Below are 12,411 nucleotides of genomic sequence, written 5' to 3' on the forward strand. Positions count from 1 at the left end.
GCTTACGCCATGTTTGCGAAGTAGGTTTCGGTATTGCCAAAGCTATTTTAATTTTCCTCGCAGCTATATGATTTTTTTTTTGTAATAAAAACACTTCACCGAAAAAAACAGTATTATTTACACAAATACATACATTTAAGTAAAAGACCTTCAGAAATGAAAACATTAATAGTAAAAATATATTTGTCGCCTCCAAAAACATACCCCGATTAAAACTTACTTCTCAATAATTGGGAAATTTGCCGACAATGCATTGGTTCTTCAAAGAATGAGAGTTGAGTAAAGTAACTAGGGCAAACAAAATCGACTAACAAGAAAAGTTAATTCAATGGAAACTATAATCCAATAGTGTAATTTTGATCTAGGGTTTTATAAATCAAGTATTTAATTTTTTTAAGTTTTAAAAAAAAAAGACTTATATTAAGAGTTTTCATACTCAAAATTTTACTAGTAGCTGCTACGCGCTAATTATGCTGTTCACTGTTTGTCGTATTTATTGCAGGTTGCTTTTTGCATTGCTTAATATTCTTTATAAATGTGAATCATAGCTGTACACATTGTTTAAAGTAGGCAAACTTTTCTGAGTGCACCTCGGAATCCTAAAGTTCTTCTGATAAAATTTTGATTTGTTAAAATAGGTTAAAGTGATTCACTGATATCGCTGTAAGGTACCCAACCCTCTAACATCACAAAATAAGTGGAGAAAGACAATATGGTAAACAACGACGCTTTAACACTGTATAAACATTCCTGATCCTGCGGACAGAATGGAAAGCAATCGACGTCGCCCAAAACACATCATTTTGGATCCTCCCGATCCATTGACAGTGCTTTTAGGTACCTCAAGCACTGGTCATCGTTCGACGAGTAAATTAACCCTCAGACACAGCCCACTGAGTTGCTCTTTTGCTAGGGTTCGTGTTAGCAACGTCATCAGGTTTGAGCCCCGTGAGCTCACCTACTAGTTAAGATTACGCTGAAATAGCCTCTCAAGGCTCTCAGGGTAGGGAAAAAACTGTATAAAAATAAAGTGATGCCAAATGCACAAGTTTTATATTTCAGGCGGGCATTTGACCTTCAGCTTTTGTCTCGGTCACTCTGGCTGATGTTCCCATTTGGCAACGAGGAACCTATGTTGAGTTTATCTGGGATAACATCAAACAATCACATCCGATAACTTTGCTGTAAATATTACCCAGCAACACTGCATTGAAAAAAAAGGATTGTGTGGTTTTATGAAACCACGATAAAATGAAACTTTTTTTCACTTAAAGACATTTAACTCTGACAAACAACATTTACATTAAGCACTAACAAATACAAACAAAATAGCGTGGAGCACTGGCACAAATGAGTAATAGTCTATACACTACACGGTCTACGTGAACTATAGGCGCCGCCATATTGGCCTTGGCTGCTCTGATGAGCGTCTTTCACTTTATCCCTACTCCGTGGCCGACCGTCACGCGACATGCAACACACAGACGAAAAAGCTTGAGACGAGGTAATAAAAGTTTCACTTTAAAAGGGGGACTTTCCTGCTTTTCGATCCTACAGACAGAAACATTGTAATAGCTGTTAAATAAAAAAAAAATGTGAAAGCAGCGTTAGAGAGGATAGAGGATAGAATAGAGGAAACAGTCATATTCTCTTTTGAAGAGAAAAAACTAAGGCTTCGTCCCAATTCCGTACCACCTTGTAACTTTAAGGTAGTGCCCATATTTTAAACTAGATTTTTGTAACTGGATTGGATTGTTGTGACAAATCATGACTGAGTTTTAGATTTTCTGTAGAACTTTAAAACAATGTACAAACTCCCACAGTAACTTTCTCTTCAGTAATAGGATTTCAGTTAGTCGAATAGAGGACTATCATTTAAGCTGACTAAATCGCCTAAGAACGTGACAGCTGCGAAGAAATGAATTCATTCGATTCTAATACCTATACATTCACATTCACAAACGAAACGATACAAGAACAACACAAACTATTTTCGTGCCCAATGCTCGTACGGTATACGAAAACAAAACTTATCTCCCGCGGTGCATAGATTTTTATCAAAAAAATTAAATAAAATAATTATTATTTCTGGATGTGTAAGTGACCTCGCGAATACGATGGGTAAGTTTAAATTGTTATCTTATTCAATTCTCTTTGCGTTGTCCATCTACATTAAGTTTGATTAAACTTAGGAGAGTATTTTTAAATTATTTGTTTTTTCCAGAAAGTATAAGCGACGATCGAGAGAACTTAAAGGATTTTCTTGAAGAAGCTGAACTTCAACAATACCATGAGCTCTTTAGGTAAAATTAAATCATAGATTAGTTATTTTATGCTGTTTTAAACTCGTCCTGCTGTGCTTTGGCGTCCATGTACAAATTAGAAACTTGGAGCTTTTAGATGTTGCGTTCGTTAATTTGTGTCATTTTTTAGCTGAAGCGAAATTTTTGTTTTGTTTTGCATTGGCTTCCTTTCGTTATTTAATGCGTATGATTTATTTAGATTAGTGCTATCAATTATTTAAATTATACTTTAAACATTATACTTTACCAATTTCTCTGTTTAAAACTAATACAGTCATAGCTCAATAGCTTAAAACACTTTGAATGACACTAGGTAAAAAACAATGTTTTGTTGAATTGTTTATTAAATTCAATATGAGCAGTTTTGTTACTGAAACTTACTTCTACAATATATGTAATTTTAAATAATAAATAATGTTATTGTAATATACTATATTAAATATGATAAAGTGAATATAAAAACCTTGAGATTAGGGACTGATATTTTAGTTTTCAAACCCCAATGCATGTCTTTTTCCATCATCCAAAATAGTTTGAAAAGTATTTTTTTCTGCGGTAAAATCAGTTAATCACTCTATCTAGGTATACTTTAAGGCTGTTTACAATATAACTTAAGAAGGAGGATGATTGAACTTAATAATGGCTTCTACGGGGCATTTTCCACAGTAACCTAGTATAGCAAACAATGCATGTTTGTGAAAATTTCTGTTATGTTGTGCATTCTTAATTACTATTCCTTTTCAGAGATGTCTTGAAAGTGACAAAACTATCGCAATTAAAATTCGTCGTGACAGAGGACTTGGTACAAATTGGCTTCTCGAAACCAGAACAAAGACGATATAAAAAAATATATTCCAAATATTTTCCAAATCCATACATCACCAAAATAAAGAGACTGCTTAGCTCTAGTAAAAAGAATGATCCGGTTAGTGATAGGTTTTATAAATATATTGTAAAGCTATTGTGTTTGTTTGTGTTTCAGTACTAATAAGTTTGTCTAATTGTATTGAATTCATCATTTATAGGGCGGATCTTTTCAAATAATGATTTGAAAATTTATACCAATCACATGATTACTGCACTGATTTTACACTGCAAATATAGAGCCCAAATAATCCTGGTTGTTTATAAAATAGAATATTCTTGCACAAAAGTGTGCATTTAACATATCATCTTATTAATTAAAGTCTCAATCCTGTACGAACTGAAACATTATTGACATCAGTTTTAAGACCATATTTGAGTTTGTATCTCTGCATTCAAATACAAATGAATTTAAAATCAATGGTTATATATATTTATGAATGCACGATTTTTCTTTGCAGTTTTCACATGGACAATCGACGATACCTGTCGATTTGCAACCGTTTTCAGACAGCACCGTTAAAATTCCCACAAAACATATAATATCAATAGAAGATATAACTATTAATAAAGAGCTTGGCATGGGCCAGTTTGGTGTTGTGCAACAAGGCACATGGACTACAGGGAATCAAAGAGTTAGTATTATTGCCGAAAATTAGATTTCTTTTGGAATTGTGTAATCTTCTTCGTTGGCTCCCCCTTATCCCACTAGGTGGGGTTGGCCCAAATATTTTTTCTCTTCCATTCTCTTCTATCAGCCGTCATCTCAACACTCACTCCTCTCTCTCTCTCTCATATCATCATTCACACACTCATCCATGTCTTCTTCGGTCTATCTCTTCCCCCTCTACCTTGCACTACCATTTAGCTACATCTCCTAGTCACATGCCTCTCTCTACACATCACATGCCCATACCACTCGTAACTCATCTTTTGGAATTGTATAATGATTTTTTGAAAACAGTTCGTTAATTACAATATACAATTATTTTTCGTTTTGAAATATTTCATGTCATTGTTGTGCATAGATTTGGTTTCCTTTGAATTTTTTTTTTCTGTATTTTATCTGAACCCAGATAACTGCTACTTCATCATCTTTCCCTACTAGTAGACCCCTTAACTTGTTTTCTATCTTTACCTTCGTGATAATTTCTATATCATATATCAATCTTCAGTCTACTGTTTCCAAACAACATTAATCGCCGTTTATTTATTTTAAGAAAGATATAACTATGTTTAGTAAAAAACTTTTAATGATTTAACAGTTAGGTATAGTGATTGTATATAATTTGTGTGATAGTAGTGAGAGTATAGTAATAGTTTTTTTTATTCATTAAATATAAATGTTGAAAACAATTTTTTTACAAAAGCTATGTATTTCAGCTGCAAGTTGCAATAAAATGTTTGGGAAACGAACGTATGACATCAAATTCAACTGAGTTCCTAAAGGAGGCAGCCGTGATGCACAGCATAGAGCATCCAAATATAGTGCGATTGTTTGGCGTCGTTCTGCATTTAGATTCCTTGATGTTGGTGAGTATGCTGTTTTTATACTTACATTCTAACCTTAACATTTATAATTGTATGTGCATCGATTGTCATTTAATGTGGCTAGTTCGAAATTAGAAGCTTTGCTCTTAAAGAAATTCTCGAAATTTGTTTTTGTTTCAAATCAACCTTTCAAGTATGGAGAGTAGAGATAAATACAACTGTGTTTATTAAGGCATAAGTTGGAAAATTGACCAGCTACAAATTATGATTCGAAATAGCGCTAGCGTAGTTATGGTTTGATATGAATGCAGCAGCTATAAACGAACTGAAATGTGCTAGGTTGAAAATTTTAATTTTATAATTTTTGCTGCTATCTATGAAATTACATATCTTGCTAGGCGCCACCCTGTGACCTTTACCTCTACCCTCTGTACCTTCAAGGCATCATTCAGCATTTGTCTACGTGTATGCACGAAGCCGTACACTGTCCATGCATAAACTGTTTGGATCATCTTATCACGATATACTGATTTAAAATCAGATCTACCGTCAATCTTAATTTATTTTTATCCTGAACTTCTATAAAAACATCAAATTTACAATTTAAAAAAAACGAAAAGGTATGATAAGTACATTTATTCAATTTTGTTCTAATAGGTTCAAAACAAGTTTTGTGATATTACTATCTTTTATAATAAAAACGAACACCCTATATAAACAAATCAATTAGCCGACGGTCGTTGATTTTTAAAGATTTGAAAGAGATATCGTTAAAAATTTAATACGAAGAAACAAAAAAAAAACTATTTTGAGAGTTTTAATAATCCACAATAAGTTGTGAAACGGCACGATCAATATTTAAAATTGAAATTACGGCTGTTTCTTGTCGTCATATTTATTTTTAAATCCTAATCAGGGTCTTTGTGAATTTTCCTAACGTATTGAACGCTTTTAACTCGTTCCGCACACGAATGTCATTTCTGAATTTCAAATCGGGACATAACTTATCTGAAACCTTGAAAAAGTAAACACTGAATACACCTGCTTCATGCTTACATTATACTATCAATACTACGGTAGTTACAGTAGGCAGCGGCTTGACTCTGCCTCTGGCATTGCTGAAGTCCATGGGCGAAGGCAACCACTTACCATCAGGTGGGCCGTATGTTCGTCTGCCTACAAAGGCAATATAAAACTTTATATCTACATTTATAAAAATAATTAAGTTACGGCTTATTTGGATTCAAAATATTTAAAAGCGAGAATAAAAAATACAGTACGGTCAATAGTAGGGGAGCCCAAGCGGGGATTTCGGAATTTACTAAAGCGCGGCAGATTAATATACAGGGGGACACCTTGTACCTGGCTAAGTACCAAATATGAACCTCATAAATAAGGACTTGCGTCCAGGATAAAGGATCAGATTAGTAATGTACAAAATTGATTGTCAGAAATTCTCGAACGCGTCAGATTAAGGTAGGGTGAGTTAATTAAATGCGAAAAAGTGTAGACATGAATATTCCACTAATCTGACAATTTGAGAGTGACGTAGAGAAAGGGGAGGGCTACAAAGTTGTAAAAAAATGTTATCTGGACATTCTCAAGCGTGGCTCAATTTTTTTTTGTTTTGAAGGAAATAATTCCAGGTTAACGAAAAATATGTAATCTGACGATTTCCACAATGTCGCCGAAATAACAAAAATTCGTCGATAAAGTTGAATGCGTGCAGCTGCGTAATGCCTATATTCCCCTCGCCGCGTTTTTTTGAGCATGTTTTTTTAAATTTACATTCTTGCAAATACAAAGATTTTACTTAAAAAACATAGACTTTTATATTTGCATGCTATTTCCTGAGCTTTTCAATTAAAGTTCAATGATTTTTTTTTGTCAGGCGAATCCCCCTATATAATCGTCAGATTATGACACAGCACGTCTAGGACGTAAAGATGAATCATATATATCTTAATTTGACGCGCTGGAGTATTTTAAAATGGCGATTTTTTTTTCTTCATATTATAATAATGGCCGCGAGTTTGCGTAACATCGAAATCGTCAGATTATTGCACAGTCCTCGTCGAACCCGTCGCTTGCGATGAAGGGCTCGACGAGCGAGTTAGCCCATAGACACAGCCCACTGAGTTTCTCGCCGGATCTTCTCAGTCGGTCGCGTTTCCGATCCGGTGGTAGATTCTGCGAAGCACTGTTCTTGCTAGGGTCAGCGTTAGCAACACTTCGGTTTGAGCCCCGTGAGCTCACCTACACACGTTAGGGTGAAGCTGAATAAGCCTCTCAAGGCTATCAGCATAGATAAGAGAAAAAAATATAATATTATTGCATGAGAGCTTTATTTAAGGTTCACTAAGACCTCCTAAGAAAATCTGACGCGATCGATTAAATTTTTTCTTATTTTCAATCCTTACCTACGACCACCCCCATCATGCAAACGATCAGATTAACATACATACATTATTAAAAAAACGTAGGACATTTATGGTATCAATTAATATCTGACGCGCTCGAGTATGTCCTTGCAACAGTTTTACTTTACAAATCTGAAAAAATTATAGCCGCTTCCCCCACCGATGAAAACGTATACATTATATGATATTTCTTTCTTATTATCATCTAAGCTTTGCAGCCTAATAGGTCTCTATGACGCTCGAGTAAATCCCCATTTAGCATCGTGGACTCCCCTATTATAAATACTGTTATAATAACAAAAAAAAAAACAGTAATATTACGTGTGAATGAGGAACCGATATACCAATGTTAAAATTCATTGCATTTTCTCATTTACACGTCAATGTTTGTTAAAAAATCTCGTGAAATTAAAACGTAGTACATACATACATACATATTATATATTATAGTTACATAAAGTAAATAGTTTTACCTATGTAATAAAATGCATTTCTTGAATCATTTGCTCCGCTTAACTAATTCATAATAGTTGAATATTTTCTGTATCAACCTATCTAACTGTTGTTAGATACGATCAGTCGCCTGTGTGATACAGAAAAATATTTTATCGTAATCATATTCAAAAGGCTATCACTATAGTGAAGCAGAGATTCCGAAGAACTCCTATTTGCGTTTTCTATTTTATTATGCGCATTTAAAAAAAAATCTTTAGGCCACGACGGCTACAAACTGTACCACAAGTTTAACTATTCAATACAGTAGAACTGCAACTATTTAAATTTTTAAAACGGCTTAAATAGCAAGGGACACTAGAAAAATTATTTTTTACCTTTAAAGGAAAGGCTATGCAATACACTTCAATGTTGTGCCTCATTCTAGACTCTGTTGATCGCTAACGTCGGATTGACCATGATTTATAAAATATAATAAAAATAACTTTAACTTATTCTTTGCATAAATATTGTAACAAGAAAAACATCGATTTCGTTTCTATAATACAATCATAATCAATAAATAGCATATGCATGCGTGTGTGCGTCAAATTCATGGTATGTAGTGTGCGTAATGTTTTCTTTATTGATTTAATGTATTTTTTATGCATTATTTTAAAAAAATATTTGCGTCATGCACTTCTTCTCTATATTCTCTATAAGTGTGCAAAATTTCATACTCCTTCGTCCGCGCAATTTTCGTAAAAAGGGATACAAAGTTTTTGCTTCACGTATTAATATATAGATTATACGTACGTTATGTACTAAGTTTTTTACGTACGTACAGCTTGTAGCCGTCGTGCCCTAAAAGATAAGACGTCCAGTGCATACGTGTTGAGCGATGCAACGGTGTTCGAATCCTATAGGCGGTTACCAATTTTTCTAATGAAATACGTACTTGACAAATGTTCACGATTGACTTCCACGGTGAAGGAATAATATCGTGTAATAAAAATCAAACACGGTGAAGCAATAATGTGTTTAGGTTTGAAGAGTGGGCAGCCCTTGTAACTATATTGAGACCTTAGAACTTCTAAGCAATAAAAAAAAAACATGATAATGTGTATTATGCTTTACAAATAATAAACGGGAATCCGCTTTGATAACGATTTGTGATATGATACAGTTCTCACTCACACATATTCTAATTGTAGCTTTTACCTTATATGTCATTACTGTCAATTTATAAATATGTAATTTTCATTATCCATGTGGAATTAAAACGTATTTTGGGAATGTCCTTTCAATTTACCAAGTTCTATATGCCTAGTCAATGTTTGTCCCCCTCTCTTCATTATAATAAAGTCTGATTTTTTTTGTTCCATTTCGATTAATGAGGGTATGAGTTGTTTTGACAATAGAATGATGATTTTTAGTTTTTTTTATTGCTTATGCCTACGAATAAATAATAAGTCAGGAAATGTAACTGCGCTCTAAAAATGACCCAACAAAAGTCGTGTCCACCGTGACATTAGTCGGATATTGTTCTTGCAAGCGAGCACACTTCTTATTTCGATTTATTATTGTGTTGTCAATAATCATGCCAGCGTGTGTTGTGAAGAGGTGCAGGAGCCATACAAGGCTAAAATTCCAGGGGTCACTTTTCACTAGTAAGTAGTAACAAAATTATAATTATAGTTAATGAATTGCAAATATGTTATCAAACCGAGATGGTTAACACTATGCAACATGAAGTCAGTAAATTTTTGATTGTATTTTTTTCTTCTTGGTGAAATATTGAAAAGTACATCGATAAAACATTTTTTATTATAAAATAGGTATATTTATATTGATAATTTTATAACGATAATGGATTTTGCATAATTTGTTTTCTTTTAGTTTTCCTGCCGATGCAATTTGGCAAAAAGGATAGCTGCAGTTAAGTTGGAAAGACAAGAATATGATTGGATGCCTGTGAAAACCAGCAGAGTATGCTCTATTCATGCTATGAAACTTGCTGGATGCTGCTAACCTTCAATTGCCAGAAACAGTGGAGCAAATTGTAGGCTATATAGCCGGCGTTGTAAGCCGAAAACTGCAAGCAAAAATCAACTGTCCAGAATGCTTATCATTGCGACCTGCTAATGAAAATTTGTATTTTCACAATCTGATTAATTTGAAAGATTTCGGTGGATTCTCGTACCCATCTGTGCTGTTGTATAAAATATGCACACGCACAGAAACACTAATAAGACGTATAATAAAAATACATGATAACGGAAAATCTGTCGGTAATATATACACAGTGTTTTTCTAAAATAATTGACAATGAAGATATTCTGCGCTTACTAAAAAAACAGCCACCAGACAAATAATGACCTTTTTTTTATAAAATGTGTAATGGTTGAATTTCGCAGAATCCGTCTTCCCTACATTGCGAAAAAAGATTCTTTTTTAATGTCTTCTAGGCAAAAACTTAATAAATTAATTATATTTCGAGGGGCGTAGAGTTTATTACAAAAAAAACAAATATATAATAATTATACAATTATATTGTTTTAATATTAACGTTTTTCGGCCACTTATTACATAACATCGTCTACGCTGCTATGACTGCTGCCATAGCAGACATTTCAGCAAGCGCATGAACCAATCCCTGCTTTCGTTTTGAATTCAAACCAATCACAAATAATGTCTATTTCTAACCTCGTTTGTGATTGGTTTTTTATTCATACGTCGTTTCGGTTTCAAGTGGTGCCGCTTTTTTTGTGAAATTTGTTCCGAGTTAGACTTCTTGACTTATTATTTATTCGTACGCTTATAAGCGTAAAGGAACTCAAGGCTCATCTGATATTAAATAGACATCGGAGCCAATTAATAAAACTTCATGAATGCGGCCATCTTCATGAATGAGAAATATGTTTAATAATGCATTAGAATTTTTGAGCTATTACCGTTGACCGTATTAAATAAACGTCCGCATTGATTCCGTGTCGGATCCAGTGGTGCAATACAAAGACACAGTTGGTCATGTCCATGTGATAACTGCAAATAAAAATAACGCTTCCATAATTTAATTATAATTTTGATAAGCAGCCAATCAGTAGTCTTTGGTCGCGGGTGCAGGATGGATTTCCGATGCAAAAAACTTTGAAAAATTGATCTCTATGCAATTCCTGTTAAATTTTTGTTTTTTTATAACGCCCAAAAATATAGTTAAGGTTAATGAATCAATAAGTACTGGTCCTTTTAAATAAAAGAAATTTGGTAATACACATGACTTTTAACGAATTGTTTTGTGTTAAGTTTAATTGTCAACCTTTTTTTTGGGAAAACAGTATCGATATTAGTTAAAATTAAGTGGTTGTTATGGACAAATAAGTTAAAGATGCGCGTGTGTTAAACGGGAGTATTTCAGTATTCTCTCGCCTGCGCGCTAATGGTGTATGAAACATTAAATTTGCCTATAGAGTACCTTATTCACCGGGCTTAGCACGTTTCGATCATAGATATATTTTATATTTCGAAAATAGGGAAAAAATTTTTTATTCATCTTGTAATTCTAAAATAATGAAAGGGCATTTTCTTCTGAAAATGTATGTTACTCTCATAAAAATAAACTACCTATCGTCGCTGTCAAATCAAAATCTGCTATGTGCAAAAATTCTATTTTGAATTAACGAGTAAAAACATTTTCGTATAAAATTTTATATGAAGGTGAATTTTTAAGAACTATTCCAAATGAAAGCTATTCATAAATATTAAAGCTATAATAGACACATAACAGTTTTTTTTAGTAGATAGGACTGAACTATACGAAAAGGTCAATTAGTAAAAATCACAAAAAGTGCACATAGCAGATTTTGGTTTGACAGTGACGATATTATTTTGCAAAAAACCTCATCGATCGCTTTATATATATGCGAAAGGAAAACAAATCGACAAACACACTTTTGTATTTATGCTATGTAGTAATTATGATATTTTAACTGTAGTAAGTATAACGTCAAAATTAAAATAAATTGGGTGAACGACGGATTTTATCCACAACCTAAAAGTCAATTCTCCACCGTTTTATGTTTTGAGGTAAATTGAACTATTGTTTTTTTGAACAAAACTATATTTTTATATTTGAAATAGGTAACAGAGCTGGCTCCTCTCCGTTCACTGCTGGAGTGCCTCCGTGAAGTGTCACTCCGGCCCAATTTCCCCGTTCCTACTCTCTGCGAGTTCGCCGAACAGATCTGTGATGGCATGACTTATTTAGAAAACAAAAGACTGATTCATAGGTAACAAAAAAGAAACATTGTTAACGTCCTCATCATAACATTCATTCGTTTACGAGATAACAACGTTTCTTTATCCGAAAACAAATTAATTAAAATCTTTATTGCATGCTTACGATGTGAATACAATGTGTCGTCTATGGGGTCTCCGTCGCGGTGACATCATTTGGTCAACCGGTTATCATACTTATCATTCATTGCTTTAACATATGTAAATAACTTGGTTTTTTTACGTGGGTGAGGTGAATCATTTATATTCAAGTCGAATTAGCACCTAAACGAATGAGATCGAGAATCTCTCACGAGAAATGATTATTTAATTTCCGTTATTAGTAAACTAGTTTAGAAATACAGTTATAACGGGGTATCCTTGCGGAAGACGGAAATTGAATATTGTAGTTGTACTTTTTTTTCAATCAGAAGCTCTTTTTTTACTGTAGATGTTTTGACGATCTTATGGCTCCACCTAGTTTTAAGTGGTTACTCCAGAACTCAAATATCACAATGTGAATTTCACAACATAACACCTGGACGTTGAAGTTTGAATTATATTCAGTGTGTAATCGTATACAGAGTAGTATACTGTACACAGGACGTCTAAACTATTTGGCGAGG

At 33.5% G+C, this 12,411-nt stretch overlaps 1 protein-coding gene across 4 annotated transcripts in view; it reads left to right on the forward strand.

The window, feature by feature from the left end:
• Positions 1-1,786: 1,786 nt before the first annotated feature.
• Positions 1,787-12,411, forward strand: part of LOC101741270 (activated Cdc42 kinase-like) — a 51,363-nt gene continuing 40,738 nt past the window's right edge. For all 4 annotated transcript variants that reach the window (XM_038012172.2, XM_038012177.2, XM_038012180.2 and 1 more), the window contains exons 1-6: positions 1,787-2,121; positions 2,225-2,303; positions 3,048-3,228; positions 3,629-3,802; positions 4,551-4,700; positions 11,651-11,799. In XM_038012172.2, coding sequence (XP_037868100.1) covers positions 2,118-2,121; positions 2,225-2,303; positions 3,048-3,228; positions 3,629-3,802; positions 4,551-4,700; positions 11,651-11,799 — 737 coding nt within the window. In that variant the 5' untranslated portion in view covers positions 1,787-2,117. The remainder of the gene's footprint in view (positions 2,122-2,224; positions 2,304-3,047; positions 3,229-3,628; positions 3,803-4,550; positions 4,701-11,650; positions 11,800-12,411) is intronic.

The sequence above is a fragment of the Bombyx mori genome, chromosome 1 (genome assembly GCF_030269925.1).
Source record: "Bombyx mori chromosome 1, ASM3026992v2".
Classification (NCBI taxonomy): domain Eukaryota; kingdom Metazoa; phylum Arthropoda; class Insecta; order Lepidoptera; family Bombycidae; genus Bombyx; species Bombyx mori.